General features: G+C 31.2%; 4 protein-coding genes across 7 annotated transcripts; 3 read left to right on the top strand and 1 right to left on the bottom strand.

Annotated features, from left to right (window-relative positions):
- The first annotated feature begins 308 nt into the window (after nucleotides 1–308).
- Nucleotides 309–5,195, top strand: Gc (gamma-glutamyl carboxylase). Of its 2 annotated transcripts, XM_074255968.1 has the most exons (5): nucleotides 353–401; nucleotides 622–770; nucleotides 921–1,213; nucleotides 1,920–3,702; nucleotides 4,692–5,195. In XM_074255968.1, the coding sequence occupies exons 3-5, from the start codon at nucleotides 937–939 to the stop codon at nucleotides 4,867–4,869; spliced, it is 2,238 nt and encodes a 745-aa protein (XP_074112069.1). In that variant the 5' UTR covers nucleotides 353–401; nucleotides 622–770; nucleotides 921–936; the 3' UTR covers nucleotides 4,870–5,195. The 2 variants fall into 2 exon arrangements, with proteins under 2 accessions (XP_074112070.1, XP_074112069.1); XM_074255969.1 differs by lacking the exon at nucleotides 622–770 and having other exon boundaries at nucleotides 309–401.
- A 293-nt stretch (nucleotides 5,196–5,488) lies between these two features.
- LOC141535884 (organic cation transporter protein) lies at nucleotides 5,489–8,550 on the top strand. The gene is made up of 6 exons (XM_074256048.1): nucleotides 5,489–5,769; nucleotides 6,252–6,494; nucleotides 6,751–7,009; nucleotides 7,202–7,370; nucleotides 7,445–7,701; nucleotides 7,925–8,550. The coding sequence occupies exons 1-6, from the start codon at nucleotides 5,617–5,619 to the stop codon at nucleotides 8,425–8,427; spliced, it is 1,584 nt and encodes a 527-aa protein (XP_074112149.1). The 5' UTR covers nucleotides 5,489–5,616; the 3' UTR covers nucleotides 8,428–8,550.
- Nucleotides 8,551–9,027: 477 nt separating this feature from the next.
- On the top strand, nucleotides 9,028–11,319 carry LOC141536582 (uncharacterized). Its single transcript, XM_074257205.1, has 2 exons — nucleotides 9,028–9,173; nucleotides 9,713–11,319. The coding sequence occupies exon 2, from the start codon at nucleotides 9,713–9,715 to the stop codon at nucleotides 11,276–11,278; it is 1,566 nt and encodes a 521-aa protein (XP_074113306.1). The 5' UTR covers nucleotides 9,028–9,173; the 3' UTR covers nucleotides 11,279–11,319.
- A 9-nt stretch (nucleotides 11,320–11,328) lies between these two features.
- On the bottom strand, nucleotides 11,329–17,411 carry LOC141536581 (protein lin-54 homolog). 3 transcript variants are annotated; one of them, XM_074257201.1, is made up of 7 exons: nucleotides 17,259–17,411; nucleotides 16,816–17,024; nucleotides 15,501–16,004; nucleotides 13,997–15,363; nucleotides 13,485–13,728; nucleotides 13,198–13,397; nucleotides 11,329–12,825 (listed from the first exon to the last, which is right to left on the bottom strand). In XM_074257201.1, the coding sequence occupies exons 3-7, from the start codon at nucleotides 15,984–15,986 to the stop codon at nucleotides 12,639–12,641; spliced, it is 2,484 nt and encodes an 827-aa protein (XP_074113302.1). In that variant the 5' UTR covers nucleotides 15,987–16,004; nucleotides 16,816–17,024; nucleotides 17,259–17,411; the 3' UTR covers nucleotides 11,329–12,638. The 3 variants fall into 3 exon arrangements, with proteins under 3 accessions (XP_074113302.1, XP_074113303.1, XP_074113304.1); XM_074257202.1 differs by having other exon boundaries at nucleotides 16,816–16,906; nucleotides 17,259–17,409; XM_074257203.1 differs by lacking the exon at nucleotides 16,816–17,024.
- Nucleotides 17,412–17,804: the final 393 nt, after the last annotated feature.

Consider the following 17,804-nt stretch of genomic DNA (forward strand, 5'->3'; position numbering starts at 1 on the left):
AAAATCTTTGCTCATTTTCCGTAACTCGATAGTTTACGTGCCATGACAATAGATGCACCGATACTTGACACTCGATTCCAGTGCATGAAGCTGATTGCAAAAAGTGCACATGCACTTTTTAAAACAACCTCAAGACGTACAAGTATCAATCTAGTAACGATAAAATATAATTGCGCGGGCGCGGGTCAATAGTCAGACGAAGTTGCCGCGGCGACGTGACGGTACTGATTCATCTGCCTCCGACGCCGGCTGCTCCGTCTACTCTGTATCGCGAAACCTTCTACACATAATTTAGAGACGGCTACAGACGATACCATACAATAGTTAACTTTGTATTACTTAAACTCAGTACATTTACAAGTGTCTCGTGGTTTTAAATCAATTTTGCAAACTGGATCCAGGTAATTTTCCAATTTTTCTCATTTATAAGACTTGAAATTGTTTTATTTTTTTTTTTTTATATTTGTGCAAAATATTTATACAAAAAATGAAGAAAATTAAATTCATTCATTTTTTTGCAATGAATTAATAATCAATTTATTTTTTTAATAAATATTATTTTCATATTTTCATTTAAATATTTGAGATTAAAAATGCGATAAATCAAAATCGATTCCGCAGGGACTTACCATACACGTGCTGGTAGCGCGTATGTGACACATGTGATTATGATTACAAATCACGGAATTAAATAACACACACTAGCTTACGTAGCACTTGCGCTACACAATTGTCACGCGAGTTTACAGTCAATGAGCAAAAGAGGGAAGGTAAAAATGTCAATTGGCTATAAGTCATAACTGCATATGAGATTAAGCAATCTTTCAATTATTGGCATTATTGTTCTCTAAACATTTTTTAATAGTCATAAGTAATGTATAATATCTATCTAAGCTTATGATAGTTGTTGCGTGTTTCAGGTACTCAAGGTAAATTATGACAATGAAAAGTAAAGTCGACGTTATCAAAGGGAAGAAAGCTGAAAAGAAGCTAAAATATGAGTACACTGAAGTGAATGATAAATTTTTACTTGAGAAAGTTGATAAAAATGAAAGTAAATTTGGAATTGGATTTTGTGGTAGTAAATTTTTTAGGAATTTTGAAAGTGCTTGCGGGTTCAAGTTTGAGGATTTGAAAAGTTTTGATAAGTTTGTTGCTCTTTTGTATCGCCCAACTGATCCAGCTAGTTTGGGAGTTGTTCGAGCATTATTTGGTAAGTAAATTTTTTTTTACATTAAGGGGTCACATAAGTTTCCTCCGGAAAAAAATTTCTTATTTTCAACAATTTTTTTTTAATAAAAAAAAATTAAATATTTTATTCAAATTTTTTACTGTATTAAAGATACATGTTTAATAAGAGATTACTGGAATTAAAAAAAAATATGTGCTTTAGTTAAGGCTTCAAACTAAGTTTTGAACGGAGGAAAAAAAAATGAAAATTGAATTTGTGGCAGAGGTTTTTACAAAAAAATTAAAAATTTCGCGGCATTTTTTTTTTAAATAGTTGTAATTGAAAAAAAAAATCTTCCGTTCAAGACTTTGTAAATTATATCTCAAAGACCTGTCTAAAATTTCATCAAGATCGGTTGAGTAATTCTCGAAAAATCTTGGTCACCGTCTTTGAATACAACAGTTCCTTGAGCGCGCAATTTTTTAAAACTGTATCTCCGAAACTATTATTCAAATCGATTTAAAACTTTAGGACAATATTTTAGAGATTTTGTAGAATTTAATAAGACCCCCATTTAATAAGTAACCCCTTAACAATTGTTAGTTTTAAAATAAAACTTTTCTCGATTTGCAACTTTGTCCAGCTACTATAGAATAAACAAAAATTCAAACAAATTATCTTCAATTTTTACATATAAGCTTGTTTAAAATCTCCAAACCTGAAACTAAAAGATAAAACATAATTACAGGATTATGTATGGTGTTAGACGTGGTCGAGGAACGAGGTTTAGCAGACATTGATCTAAAATGGGGAGATCCATACAGCTGTCACTTTCCTCTAATCCACGGGATGCGTCCGCCAAATTTACCCTGGATGATCCTTCTATTCACGGTAATGTGGTTGGGAGCCTTCGGAATCATGCTAGGACTCTGGTTCAAGCTGGCCTGCATCTCATTCCTCCTTCCCTACTGGTACATATTTCTTCTAGACAAAAGTTTGTGGAACAATCACAGTTACCTCTACGGAATTGTCACAATGTTGCTATTAGGCACCCAGGCGAATCGATATTTCTCCATCGACGCGCTGCTGTGTCAAGACAGTAAAAACAGCCAAAAAATTCCTCTGTGGAATTACTTCATCATAAAGTTTCAGTTTTTTGCCCTGTACTTCCTGGCAGGATTAAAAAAATCCAACCGAGAGTGGCTGGAAGGCTATGCGATGACTAATTTATCAGACCACTGGGTCTTTGACCCCTTCAAGATTTTTCTTACCACCGAACAAACGGATTTCTTTGTTGTTCACTGGTTTGGGTTCATTTTCGACCTCACCGTCGGGTTTTGGATGCTTTTTGACAAGACTAGACTTCCTGCGATGCTTTTCTGCACAACTTTTCATCTTATGAATTCAAGATTATTCAGCATAGGGATGTTTCCTTACGTTTGTTTAGCGACGATGCCGCTTTTCTGTCATGTTGACTGGCCTAGAAAAGTTGAAAGTAAATTAAAAACATTGTTTGTTAGTTCAAAGTCAATTAATCAAGCCTGTGATTGTGCATCTAGTGAAAAAAGTACAAAAACTTCGTTAATAAATGAAGAAAACTCGTTGTGCGAAGAAAAAATACCCTTTAAAATAAAGGAACCGAGTTTTGAATCAAAATTAGAAATTGAGGATCCAAGACCTACAAAAAAACAAAAATTTGTAGTCACTTTATTATTAATTCATATTTTTTTACAATTTTTCTTACCTTACTCCCACTTTATCACCAAAGGTTACAACAATTGGACTCCTGGGTTGTACGGGTACTCTTGGGACATGATGGTGCATTCCTGGGACACGGTTTTAATCGTAGTTAGAGTTCACGATAATGAGAAGAACGAGGACCACTTTGTAGACCCACAGGCTTGGGTCCAGAATGATAAGTGGTCAAAACATGGCGACATGACGATACAGTACGCTCAGTGTTTGAAAAATAATTTGCTACACCGGAAAAAAGAAATATTGAAGAAAAGAAATTTTGGCATGAGTCACGCTCGAGACGAGTGGTCCCAGATATCTGGAAATCTGAGTATTTATATTGATGTACGGTGCTCTCTGAATGGGAGATTCCAGCAACGGATTTTTAATCCCGAGATCGACATGTTGACGGTTGACTGGCACCCCTTTAAGCCGGTCAGCTTTCTGATGCCGCTGCTCACTCAGTTCAGTGGGTATCGGAAGAAGATGGACGAGATTACGAGGCACGTGTACTCTTGGTCTAATTACACAGATGTCTTCTTTGTGGCTGACTACCCTGGAATGGTCTTGGAAAATTACTTCAGTGAGGATTTTAGTAATATTTCGCTGACAGTTCTCGAGGGAGAGGTCACTTACGTTGAAGAAGACTCGAAGAGTAAAGTAACGATTGCCAAGGGTCACAGTGTGGGAGTTTCTTGTGGGAAATTGCATGAAGTTACGACTGTCAGTGCTTATCCGTCTTGTTATATGTACACTTATACCAATCAGACGAGACAAAATTTGGAGATCATTGATCAGTAAGTTTTTTTGAGTATTTTATTTTTATTTTAAATAATACTCTGAACCCTACAGCAAAGCCATTGAGCGGGTTCCACTAGAAAAAGAAAAAATAACACTTACAATAGTAATTAGTAAAACAAAAAATAGTAATAATAGTAATGAGTCTGTATTTAGCGTAACAGGTAAATAGAAAAAAGGATCTGGCTCAGTCTCTGTTTAATAAATATAAATTCGAGAAATAATCAACAGTATTAATCAATTTTTTATCATATCTTCCCGAGTTGAAAAACTTAACTTAAATAAACTTAACTGCTATAAAAAACAATTGATTAAAGCTCATGTGAATTCATTTTTTCGACTCGGGTTTACTGAAAAAAATTAACTTGAATCAAGAGAAAAATTCTTGAACTAAGAAAATAATTTTGAAGAATTTGATTGTCTTGAATTAAGTCAAATTTACAAAACCCAAAAAAAATTTCTTAGTTTAAAAATTTTTCTTTTCAAAGCAAGAAAATAAAGATCTTCAAAATTATTCACTTAATTCAAGTAAATTTTTTTTTCTGTGCTGATTTATACTTTAAAAATCCACAAAAAAATAAAAAAAAAACTATATATATATATTTCACAAAGTTACACGCTGTTGAAGTAGAGGGGAAAAAAAAGCGTGTCCATCTTGTCACGATTCCTATGGGAAAGGTACACCTTTCTGATCTTCTGAGAAAGAAAAAAAAGGAAATTCTTAATTAGTACAAAAATCTTTGTGGTAGGAGCCAGAAAAAATAAAAAAAAAAACTTCCTTGTAAAATAGCGACGAAAAATCAATTGATGTATATCAATCCAATAAAATTATTCGATCAAAATTTTTCAACTTTCTAAACTATTAATAGTATATTCTGTTAAATGTATGACAAATCTTTTGAAGATTTTTTCGGGAATTTCCTGAAATTTGTATATTATTTATTCATTATTAATTAACAATAGTGTTTTTTTGCAATTTGCTCACCAGAAATCCCGAATCAGCAAGACGTAGATCCGGATGGCCAATAATGAAGGAATTGAACTACAAAATAAATGCCTGGTGGCGTGTACTAGGTCACATTGCCAACGCATTTTTTTACCTCGTCTATGACGTTCCAATGCTAAGAAGAGTTCCACGCTTACTGAATTACTACGAGTATGACTAACCGCTAAATTTTAATTGCCAAAACTTATCCTAAAAAAAAAAAAAAAAGAAGAGATGACAGCACTCCTGGAATTTATACTGATTATTATTATTATTACTATTGTTATTAATATTGATTAAATCAATTAAAATGTTGATAGAAAAAATTTAAAAAAATAACTGTGATTGTATATGTAGATGATATTTGTAATTGATGTAGACTTTGTGTAAGTCAAACTCAGTAATTTATGAAATTACCTGAGTAAATAAGTATAAATATATATTTGTAATGTGTAATTAGATATATATTTTTAAATGCTGTGAAAAAAGTTTATACTATTATGCATATTATTTATCATAATCAGTAAATAAAAACAATGCCTTATATAAAATTGTTTTTATTTTTTGTTACTTGACAAAAGAAATGATTTATTACGTGTTTTATTAAAAAGCACGAAATTAAACAATAAATATGCTAATGTATTTTTTTTTTTTGTGTTGTCAGCAGATAAAAGAATTTTTAAGACAAACAAACATTTAAAAATAATGATAAATCGCTTGCTTCCAATTGAATGAAACTTTTCTGAATTAGGTTTATAAATAAGAGTTTATATTATTGCGTATTTCCCAAAGTTTGGTCAGTTCTCAAACGACCGAACTCGAGTTAGGTTTATTTTAGTTCTTAGTTCCGCGAGTTTCAGTTATCACCGTTAAATAACATATTTTTTTTTTCTCGTCTTATCAATATATCAACAAATTAAATTAAATTATGGACAGTGGAGCAAATAAAAATGTAGATATTTCGGTAGCGCTCGATAAGTTAGGACGAGGTTCAAAATTAGTTTGGACTGTGTTTTTCTTCACTGTGCTCTCGACATTCTTCAGTGCTTTGCACACTGTGTCTTATATATTTACTGCTGAGGTAACAAGTTTTATTTTTGTTATTATTATTAACGATTCTGAAATCAAGAGATATTTGATCATTTTTTTAACATATAAATTGTAGCAATAAAAAAATTATTTAAAAAATTCCACACGGTAAAAACAAGATTACACTGGATATCATCCTAGATTATACTGAGTGAAAAAAAAATCCAGATAGTAGCTAGTATAATCCAGATTATAATGAGTATAATCCAGATTATAATGACTATAATCCAGATATCACTGAGTATAATCTGGGATGATATCCAGTGTCATCTTGTTCTTTCTGTGCACGTGAAGAAATTGTAAAAAAATTTAAGTGCAATTTTTTAAAAATAATTTTTTAGATGCAATTTATTTATTAAATAAATTCTTAAGATGGTGAAATTTCTTCTAATTTTATTTATTATTATTGTTATGTATTTTGTTCACAATTATTTGATTAATTAAAATTCTTAAATTGCAAAATTTATGTCTTAGATTCCAGAGTACGCATGTTCAATCCCGGAACTTCGAAGTGTCAATTGGAGTGCAAGTGAAATTAAAAATATCTCAACAGCAAGTGGATCCTGTAAAAAATATAATTATAATTACACTTATCTAGCTGATTTGAGTTTTGAAGATGCTTTGGAACAGACAAAACCTTTACAATCTAAGCTAGAAGTGATAACTTGTTCGACATTTACTTTTGGAGATAGTAAATGGCTGACAATTGTTGAAGAAGTAAGTACCTCTCTTAATTGTTCTTATTAATAAAATCTTTCCTAAAATTACTCGCGTAGAAGAAAAAAAAAATTGAATGATTAATTAACATTGATCTTGAAAAATAAATCTTGAGGTTAACGGCTTTACAAAATAAAGTAATTCTAAAGAAGACATTAATTATTCAATTTTTTATCTGCTTGCATACGGCTATTGAACCAGCCTTCCGCTCAATTAATCTTATTATAATGCTAATCACCACAAATTATTTTTACAGTGGGACTTGGTCTGTGAAAAAGAAATGTATCGAGCAAACTCCTACCTCGTGTTTGTACTTGGAAAGCTTGTGAGTTCAGGAATATTCGGAATACTTGCCGACACGTATGGTCGCAAAAGGTCAATTATTATCGGAGTGTTAATGCAAATAATTGCTGGGCCTCTTTGTGCAATCGTGCCCTGGTTTTGGGCATTTTTATCGCTCAGATTCATTATCGGTATGAGTTTGACAGCTATTCAGTTTTCTTCATTAACTATCTGTAAGTATAATTAAGGGGCACACCTAGTGTGACAGTTTAAAAAAAGGCGATTTTTGGGAATTAAAAAAAAAAAACTGCTGTATCAATTGTTTTAAAAATTTAAAAGTATATTTATACATATTTTAAAAATACACTGTAAAATTTTTGAAGAAAAAAATTAAATATTTTTCGAGTTACATATTGATTTTTTAGTGACAGAAATATCAACTTCAAAGTACAAACGATGGCTTGGAGTGGCTTTCAATGTCGGATATTCTATCGGAACGATAATTGTTGCTGGTATCGCTTACTATTTACCTCACTGGCGTCATCTACAGCTTGCGATATCTATCAGCGCAATTGTTATGGTGTTTTATACATAGTAATCAAATTAAATATTTAATTAAATTAACGACTGATTGTAGTTCTGGTTTAATTAAAAATATATTTTTTTAGCTTCATTCCCGAGTCTCCGAAATGGCTTCTAACGCAAAATCGCTTCGAAGAGGCTAAAACAATGGTAGAAAAATATACAAAATTAAAAATATCTCAAATTGATCTCCAGAAGGATGAAAGTGAAAAAATTGATAATACTTATTCCAAAAATAGCCTCGAAAATCTCAATATTTTATTTTCAAGCTCAAAATTGAGAAAAAGACTGTTTTCTATGAACTTTTCGTGGTTCATTTCTTCTATGACAAGTTTCGTTCTCGGTAATTATTTCTTCTTTTAAAGACACTGAAGTTAACTGATATTAAAACATTTTCAGAATTTTACAGCAATGAAATTACTGCCAAAAAATTTAATTAAAAAATTTTAAATATAAAAATTAAAAAAATGAACAATTGTCAGCTAACTTCAGTATCATCTATCTTCTTTTAAGCAAGTATAATTATTTCTTCTTCATAATCTAAAATAGTGGTATTAATATTTCAGTGTTAAACATCGATAATTACAAGTCTAACCGTTACCTGTACGTGCTGATGATGGGTATCACGGAGATGCCGACATACTTCGTAGCATCAATAATTTTGATATTTATGGGTAGACGCAAGTCTACTGTAATTCTGTACCTGATAACCTGTGTCTGCTTATTAAGCATAGTAGCCGTTCCACATGATCATAAAGGTCTAATAGTGGGAATAACATTGGCTGGAAGGTTCGCTTTGAACGCAGTTTCTAGTATCATTATACTAATTACCTCGGACTTGTTTCCTACAGAAGTAAGGAACTCTGCAGTAGGAATGAGCTCGCTGATGGCGCAAATAGGTTCACTAGCGGCGCCTTATGTTGTTCATTTGCTTGGAAAAGTCGCCTGGTGGGCGCCGACTACTCTTTGCGGAATTTTAGCATTCGCTACTGGAATTCTTTCTATCATGATTCCGGAATCTGAGGATACAAATTCGGAAACTAATCTAGAAGAAAAAGTAGTAATATAATTTAATGATCTGTGATTAAAATTAGACTGAATTTTGTTATAATAATTTATTAATTGTAAATTATTTTTAAATAGTTTTTATTGTTGGAGAAAAATAAAGATATACTCTGTTATTAATTTATAATTTATGAAGTTTTCTGAAATTTAGTAAATAAAAGTCAAGTTATTTAAAAAATTGTATTTGTTCCCGCTAAAAAAAATTTAAAATTTTTAAAAGTTGGGAAGTGTTTTATTAAACTTCTACCATATTTTTGAGCTCTAAGAGCACAAAAAAGTATTAAGTAAAATTTTAAGCACTTTTTAAATTAATTTATAAATAATAATATTAATGATACTAAATTTTTTTTTTATTTATTAAATTAGACCTAAAAAATTTTTTTTTTAAATTGCACTTATAGTTTTTTACAAATCAAATCTTAAGTAATAATTTTTTTCAATAAAAAATATTTTTTAATTTTTAATGTCAGTTAAGGTCAGTGTCTTTATTATAAAAATAAATTACTTTAGATTTTTGCACTAGTTAATATTTTTGCTACTTTGACAAATTTTCATGTTTTTTTTTCTTTCATGTATTGTGACACGTGGTTATTCCAAGCCATGCGCAGAAGAATTTCTAAATAAATCAGAAATTATTCAAAGTTTAGTATCTCTGTAAAAAGTGAGGTTATTTCTCATCCATGTGGTCGGTAATACTTGGTTATTAATATTTATCGAATAATCTACTTATTAAAGAATTAAAAAACAAATGTAAGTACTCCAAATTTATTTATTAAAATATCTACCAACTTTTTTTTTAATATCGATATTAATTATTGAAAAAATAACAACAGTTTATTTTTTCTTAATTTTTAAAAGAAAATAATCTAAAAAATTTATTATAATGAAATCAGCAGACTGTTGATCATTTTTTTAATTAATTAAATTATTAAATTACAGCTAAAAAAATATAACACTGAAGTTGACAGATATTAAAAATTTTTTTGGAATTTTACAGCAATTAAATTATTAAAAAAAAAGTTTCACATGTGAAAATTAATAAAAATTACAAGTGAAAATTTTTAGAAGCATTTTTTAATTGTAATTGATTTGTTAAAAAATTTTTTTAAATTGACAGCTGACCGCTAACTTCAGTGTCATAAAAAAATATATAAAAAAAATTACACTTATAGTTTTTTCAATTTTCTACATGTGGAATTTTTCTTATAATTTTTTGTAATAATTTTTTCACTAAAAATCCAAAAATTTTTTTTCTCTATGATGGTAAATATAATAAATATTATTTACAGATGACAAGATTTGCACGAGCGAAAGGTTCCAAGGCGTCAAATGAACGGCTACCTGGCGAAGCGACTCCATGGCACGTGATGAAACAGCAGCTGGATACTGTTAAGGTCAAGGAAAGTTCGGAGAAGCCAAAAAATGCCAAAGAGCTGTTGAAAGAAAAGGATGATCCTTATTACTGGGACACAGTAGTGAATAAGACTGAATGGGCGAAGCTTGATACCGACGGACCTTCAAAAAGTGTCAAAAAAAATAACCCTGGTAAAGTTGAAAAAAGTTCTCCTAAAAAAAGTGCCTCGAAAAAAGTAAGTCTTGATAATTCAGTATCTCTTAACGATTCTAATGATGATAAATCTCGAAAAAGGAAACCTGAAGAAGTTGAAAAGTCTGCTGGTGAAACAGAGAATGTTCCTAAGAAGAAGAAGAAAAATAATAAACCTGCTAATGATCAAGTAAATGTTGTTGGAGAAAATAAAAATGTTCCTAAGAAAAAGGAAAATAAACTTGCTAATAATGGAGAAGAAAATGTTTCTAAAAAGAAAAAAAATATACCTGCTGTATCTTCTGAAGAAAATTCAACTGCTGATAAAAAAGTTGATGAAAATAAAGAAGAAAAAAAAGTGAGTAATGTTAAACTTAGTAAAAGACAAAAACGTAACAGGAAAAATAAAATAAAAAATGATAATTCTAATCAACAAGATGAAGTTAGTACACCAATTACTTTTAATGTCGAAGGAAATGATTGGAATAACGACATTAAATTCGGATCCGGTGATGGTAAATCTAAATTTAAGCCTAGGAATAATAATGATAATTCTAAACCTGAGAATAAAAATTATCCCAACAATTACAACGATAAAAGATTTAACCAGAAGGTAGTAAAACAGAGACCAGCGAAAATCCGCGATAATTTGGAGCACAAGCGAAGAAAACCAGAACCTGGAGCACAAAAGGTGATAATTAATGGAATGGAAGTGGAAATAGTCTTGTACGACGGATTTCCGGTGAGAAAAGACGACGCGGAGAGATTAAAGGAACTAAGGAAGAAGTTGGTGATGAACGGAATCCCCAAACCTGACATTGACAGGGCGATGAAACTGGAGAGACGTAAAGCTGAGAAAGCTTTGGCAAGGATTAGGAAGAATGTTTGCTTTCACTGTCGGAAGGCCGGTCACAACTTGTCGGATTGTCCTGAATTGGGGCGGGAAGAAGCTGCTACTGGGATCTGCTTCAAATGCGGTTCTACTGAGCACACGCATTTTGAATGCAAAGTTAATAAGAAGGAAGAGTTTAGGTTCGCAACTTGTTTCATTTGTCGGGAACAAGGTCACATTGCTAAGCAGTGTCCAGATAATCCTAATGGTCTTTATCCTAAAGGAGGTGCTTGCAGTAGTTGTGGAGACGTTACGCATCTTAAGAAGGATTGTCCTACTTTGATAGAACAGAAAGAAGGAGCTAGGATTACGCTTAGTACTATTGCTGATGTTGATTCCGTGGAGACGATTGATGGTTTAGATAATAGTAAAAAGAACGAAGTTGAGAAGAAAAGCAAGAAAATTGTTAAATTTTAATGTAAATTTTTTTAATAAATTTTGTATAAAGTGAATTTTAATTTTTGAGGTAAACATCATTATATTTTTGATAATTTTTTTTTTTTCAATGATTCACTAATTTTGTTATTAAAAAGGATAGCCACGGTGAAATTTAAAAAAAATTTTTTTTTTTATTAAAATTTATACATTAAAAAATATGTATCTAAAGTTTTATATAAAAATTCCGAATATTTTTCAAGTTATAGTCATTTTTGTAACAGTGAAAAAAATTCCCAAAAATCACCTATTTTTTCGATCTTCACAGTGGCTATTCACCCGTAATTCTGAAAAAAATTGACAAGATAAAACACTAAGACTTACTTTAAATTGAATAAATAAAATTAATTTGTATGAAATGAATAATATTTATTTAAAATTACATGTATGAGTTATACATATTTTTAATACACTTTATTTACCGATCACCTAATTTATTTATATTTTGAAATTTACGATAGAAATAAAAGCCGCTAATTTTTTATTCTTAAATTTTTATTTAATATATGAAGTACCGATGAAATAATATCATAGCTACAATAAGTAATTGTTTAAATGAATTTCATTGATGGTAATTGTATTAAAAGAATACATTTATATTAAATCATAATTTAAAATTTAAATATTATATTAATTATAGTAATAATAACAACAATTTATAATTACTGTTATATCATTACTCTACTATAGATATTATGCAAAAAAAAAAAATTCATTGCAATCTTTAATAATTAACGTAATATATCTTTTGTAATATTCAATAATTAATTTAACTAATATTTTATTTTAATATTTGTATTAAATGTATTTATATTTTCACCTATATTACAATATCGTTATTAATTCATTTAATTACGTCATTTACCAACATTTATATAATTATCTATATATCTCCATCATCAGTAATAAAATTATAATTATTTTACGAACGGTTAATTTGTGATGAAATTTATATAGTGTAAAAAAATATTGAAACTAATGGTAGTTAAATATCATACGATAGCACTTTATAAAAATAACCTTTTAGACAATTTAATAATAATAATTATAAATATTAAAGGTATTTAACATTAATCCTTTCGAAAAATTAATATAATTCAATACAAATGTTGTGTCCTGTCACTTGTAAAATAAGAAATGCAAAAATACTTGTAGAACACAATCAATAAGTGTTTCATACTCTAACCGTCTTTGGTTAGCCCGTTAGTTCACCACATACTTATTATTTTGATGTTTTACTTTTAATTAAACGTTTAATATTTATAAATTGTACACATGGTGTCTGACGTAATCAGAATCCTCAAATCGTTTACCCCAGAGATGGAGATTCATAGGTCATTTGCTAAGTCGCTGTCTCGGCTTTGTGGGCTGAGTCAATTATTTCTTTGAGGCATCTACCGAATTCTTCGATTATCATCCTCTCGGATGTGTCTTCGTTGAACATACTGCGTTCGGCTTCATCGGCTTGCGCCATCAAACATTGGCATGTTATCTCTACGACTTTGTCAGTCAAGAAATTGAATGGTTGTCTGCAAAAATTTTATTCAATTATTAATTATTAATTTTTAAGTAATAAAAAAAATCTAAAATATAATGATATTGAAATTAAGAGACATGTAATAATTTTTAGAATTTTTAAAATAAATAAATTATAGTAAAAAAAAATTTCATATTTAAAAGCTCTAAAAAATTATTAATGCAGTTTTTCAAAAATAATTTTCTAGACCTTTAAAAAAAAAATCAACTTTAATTTTTTTAATTAGAATAAAATTGCAAGTGTCAATAACTGGGTCTGTTACCTTAGTATATTTTTCAAAAAAAAAAAAAAAAAAAATGTCAAGTATCTGCTAATTTTAGTGTCATAAAATATAAAGTACAGCATAAAAATAAGTAAAACATACCTAGCACCAGAATTAGAAGCAGCAGGAACTCTGAAAGCCATTTCCGAAAGTTGTTGAATCTTTGTTTTGTTTAGTGTCAACTGAGCTGCCCTAACTTCAACAGCTTCTGCTAAATCTTTCAAAGTTTTCTTCTCAACAGCTGGGTCTTCAATATTTCTGCAGCCTACACATTTACAATTACCTGAGCAAGGAATTTTTGCCTGTAAAGAGAAAACACAATAAATAAAATTATAAAATGTCAAAAATAAACTGATAAATCAATAAGATAGTAAAAGAAAAAAAATTACCTCATAACATTCACAGTAATTTTTAAGACATCCACTGCGTTTGCAGTTGCATCCTTTGTTGTGTCTTCGTATATCATCTCCAGTTTCACGAGCTTTTCCAATCTTGGGACGAAAAGCACTTGGATTGCGTTCGAGACATGACTTGATAGCACGTTGTCTCTCTTCTTCATTGCCGAGATTGTTCGAGCAGTTGTTACAGTTACACATGTGACAAAACTCACCATTTGCAAAGCAATCGCAGTACCTTAAAGCAAACATATCGATGCTAATAAATGGACTATAAATATTATTCAACAGAAAGAATATTAATTCATTTTCAGTAATTAATGCAAAGCCTGATAGTCTTTTTTTTTAGAATAATTAATAAAAGACAACCGTCAATACTAGCCTTTCAAACAATTGACGTTCTAATTACTTGAAAATAGAATAAATATTTTATCTGTTGAGTAAGTCAATATTTTTTATAAATATCTTTAGACTTTTAGACGGACTAAATTAAAAATTACACTTACAATTTAAGACACTGCGACTTGGTACAGTTACAGGGTTTTCGTGGCCTGATACCATTGGGCTCCAAATTAGATTTATTTTTTGGAACATCGCTGATAGTTATCGACTGAACGTTACCTCCCGAAGAGGACTGCGAACTAATAACAGTAGATTTATTTTTATCATCTGCATTCTGCTGCTGAATGTACTGAGCGGGCAAGACCACGATATTTCCCATGTTGGAACCAGTCGACAGAACAGCTTGTCCTGAAGTGAGCTGGCTCAAAGCAGAGGCTGGAATGGCCAGTGCATTTTTCGTTGAATTTCCTGATGCAGGTATCAGCAATCTCTGAGTTCCACCACTGGTGGTGATCGTCGATTTAGGAGCAACTGTCCTCAGTTGGTGATTCCCAGAAGTGTTGAGCGGTAAAACTTTGATAATCTGTTGCTGACCACCAATTTTTTGGGTGATTCCAACCGACTGAACTGTCCCTCCAACTTTGGGCTTACCAACAGTAACAACATTAGTCGTCGTCGCTGGAGCCGTGTTAACTAATCTCACATACTGGACTTGCCTTCCTGGAACTTGAATCTGGTGAAGTTGGTTCGACGAAACAATATTTTGATTAGCTGGAATTCTTATTATCTGCCCGCTGCTGACAACTGACCCGGGTTTCAGCGCGCTTTGTCTGATTATCACCTTCTGCGAGTTCTGAGGCGTTCCGGGCTTAGAATTTACGAACTGCGAGGACCTGGCCTGAGTAGTTGGAGCGGGAAGAATTTTAGCCGGAGTTTTCATGGAACTTGTGGGGATGAGAGTCAACTTTGGCGGCTGCGACGAAGTCTGGATGACTTTGTTGACAATTCCCTTCTGCTGAGGAGACGGTAGAATGTGTTGGACTTTCCCAGGTGGCATGAGACCCATCTGCTGGGCTTGAGCTAGAGTTATTGTCTTGGTAGAGCTAGAAATTCCTTGACTCACTCCAGAAGTTACGACTTTGTAAGTAGGGCCTGCTGGAGAACCCTCGGCGACTTCGTGGCCTTTACTTCCAGAAATTATCATCTTGGCGAACACGTTCTTGTTCTGAGACTGCGCTGGTCGTTTTATTGACGTCGCAGTCATCTTTGAGATTGGCGGGACGTTGGTCAGAGTTATGTTTCCAGACTGACAGGTAGCGACGTGAGGCTTTCCGGGGTGAGCTGATCGAAGGTGTACTATATTTCCCTCAGCAGACTTGGCAGTTATTAGCGAGTGACCTATTGTTTGTAACTGAGAACTTGATGTTGGTGTCGAGTGGGATATTTTGAGATATTGGCTTGTTCCTTGGCCTGCTGGGGATACTAGCATAATTGACTGGCTCTGTGTTGATGGTGTCGATGTTGCTTTTGGCTAAATTATTAAAAAAAAAAATTAATTATTTATTTTATTTCTAGTATTTAAAAAAAATGCATTATTAATTTTATCTCTAGTATTTAAAAAAAATTAATAATAAATTAAATAAATAAATAAAAAAAATATTTAAATACCTGAATATTAGACATAGAAGCTCGAGCTGCTGATTTATTTTGATACGTATTCTGTGTAACCTTAGAAACAGGCTTAAAAGTAATCTCAGGTTCTAGCTCTGGTTCAGGTTCAGGTTCTGGTTGTGCCTCTGGCTCTGGCTCTGGCTCTGGTTCTGGTTCTGGCTCAGGTTCATGTTCAGGTTCGTGCTCAGGTTCGTGCTCAGCTTCAATCTCATTCTCAATCTCAGCTTCTTCAGTCTCCTCGTGCTCTTCAGAGACGTCAGCCATTTCTACGTCTTCACTAATTTCTTCGGTCTCCACGTGTTCTTCTACCGTAACAATCTCCTCTTCAGTGGTCGTCACTTCCTCGGCGTTCATTGACTCCAGCTCGGCTTCGATGCTGGCAAATTGGTCATACTCGCTGGTGTACTGCTCAGAACTGTGTTCCATATTCAGAGCGTCCTCCCCTGATGACTCCAAAGCAGTTTCTGATTTTATACTCGCCATTGCACAAATGTGCCAATCCTGGAATTAAAAATCACTTGTTTATTATTTATATAACTATCATCATCATGATTATTATTGTGATTAGTAATTTAAAAAAAAAAAATAATAACAATCCAACTCAGATATTTAAATTTTCCGGATGAAATGTCGTAACAAAAAGTAACACATGATTCTTGAATTAATTGTAATGATTTAGACGGGGCCTACATCATAAGCGATAAAGTCATTCATTGGGCCTAAATTTAAAAATTCAAAAATTCAAATTCAAAATACCTTCCTTTAAAATTTATCAAAATTTTTACAAGATAACCTCAAAAATGATTAAATTGGGCGAAATAATCGGATATTTTTAAAATAATCACCAATAAAAACCTTAAAAATGTTATAAATATTGATAAATTCGAAGGAACACTCCAATGGTTAGAGACATTAGCGCCATTTATTGCTCGAACGCGCCATTTTCCATTTAACAAATATTTATAATTTATATTTTTTAGAGTTTTAAAAACTCCAACTCCAAAAAACTTCTTCAATTTATCTGCAAAAAAAAATAACTACAGCGCGTAATTATTGACAATTACTCCTAAGAGTGAATTAAGTTGATTTAGAATAAATAAATTATAAAAAAATAACACAAATAGTAAACATAACCTCACTATTTTAAAAGTTGATATTTTGTGTTCATTATGCAAGATGGGGGCGTGCCTAGCGTTTTACTTAATAACGACAATTAAACAGCTGTATTAATTTCCACTAACTGTTTGAGAACACTTACTTGTGCCTGTTGAATTATTTAAATAATATTAATAATTTAATAAGTAGAACATACCTGGTTAGTTATATTGTTATCACGGAATTTGTTCAAAATCACGCGCCCACCATTGCTATCCCAGCATGCACTGGAATGTAAACCGCTGCTGCTGTTGGTGGGTTAAATAATGTATTATATCTAATGTATAAACACTAGCAAAGGTCGTTTTATAAAATATCACCAATTGTCCTAATTAAATGTCTATCGTTGGTACTAAGCCTAAAATGCTGTTCAATATTGATTATTAATTATTAATAATGGTTAATCAATGGCGTTATTTAATTAATTACTCGATTTATCTGGATTCTGTTGAATTTTTTTTCGCGCACTTTGTAAAATTTTACCATTTATTTGCTTTGCATCGCGGCTAAAAACACGTCAGCCTCTTACCGCCATCTCTGCGCCCAATCAAATCAACAGATTTCTCAAATAAAAAATTTTTTTTTAAATATTATAATTACCTTGTTATTTATTTATTTATTGTTTCAGGTTATTCGTGGAGACCAGAAGTCAATGAAGAGTTGGTGGTTGTTGTTTTTATTTTTACAAATGCTTTTGAAGCTCAATTATTTGTTAATTTGTTGCAAATGTGACGCGTATTCTCGCGGGAAACGGAAAAACAATAAAGTTCGTCGCCTACTAAAATCGAAAATAAAATTACGATTGTCCTGACGCCTGGTGGCAGATTTTTGAGTAGTTCTGAGAACCTAAAAATTTTTAATTCTATTTTTTTAGTGTAAATAATGAGTATTTATAATTAATTTTCGTAATTATTATAATTAATTTATGTTTTTTGTTTTTAATTTAATGAAATTTATTTTTTTAAGGTAAATGCATATAAATATTTTTTTTTTTCAAGAAATTTATTTGTACTGACTTACGTTGTTTTTAAAAAGGGAGAGAAGTAAAAATTATCACTTATTATTGGTAAGATTGATACTTCAACGAAGCGAAGTTTATTTTTTCAAGTATAGCACCTGGCTTCTGTTAATGTGTTTATAAATTAA

This window comes from Cotesia typhae, unplaced genomic scaffold, assembly GCF_013202065.1.
Source record: "Cotesia typhae breed Kobodo isofemale line unplaced genomic scaffold, CoteBio_Ctyphae scaffold_152, whole genome shotgun sequence".
Taxonomy (NCBI): domain Eukaryota; kingdom Metazoa; phylum Arthropoda; class Insecta; order Hymenoptera; family Braconidae; genus Cotesia; species Cotesia typhae.

Coding starts and splice junctions, on each gene's coding strand:
- Gc (XM_074255969.1), top strand. CDS start 937: ATGACAATGAAAAGTAAAGTCGACGTTATCAAAGGGAAGAAAGCTGAA. Junction 1,214..1,919: donor AGTTGTTCGAGCATTATTTG/GTAAGTAAATTT, acceptor ACATAATTACAG/GATTATGTATGGTGTTAGAC. Junction 3,703..4,691: donor AATTTGGAGATCATTGATCA/GTAAGTTTTTTT, acceptor TTTGCTCACCAG/AAATCCCGAATCAGCAAGAC.
- LOC141535884 (XM_074256048.1), top strand. CDS start 5,617: ATGGACAGTGGAGCAAATAAAAATGTAGATATTTCGGTAGCGCTCGAT. Junction 6,495..6,750: donor GGCTGACAATTGTTGAAGAA/GTAAGTACCTCT, acceptor TTATTTTTACAG/TGGGACTTGGTCTGTGAAAA. Junction 7,010..7,201: donor GTTTTCTTCATTAACTATCT/GTAAGTATAATT, acceptor TTGATTTTTTAG/TGACAGAAATATCAACTTCA.
- LOC141536582 (XM_074257205.1), top strand. CDS start 9,713: ATGACAAGATTTGCACGAGCGAAAGGTTCCAAGGCGTCAAATGAACGG.
- LOC141536581 (XM_074257203.1), bottom strand. CDS start 15,986: ATGGCGAGTATAAAATCAGAAACTGCTTTGGAGTCATCAGGGGAGGAC. Junction 15,364..15,500: donor CTTCTATGTCTAATATTCAG/GTATTTAAATAT, acceptor TTAATAATTTAG/CCAAAAGCAACATCGACACC. Junction 12,826..13,197: donor GCTTCTAATTCTGGTGCTAG/GTATGTTTTACT, acceptor AAATTTTTGCAG/ACAACCATTCAATTTCTTGA.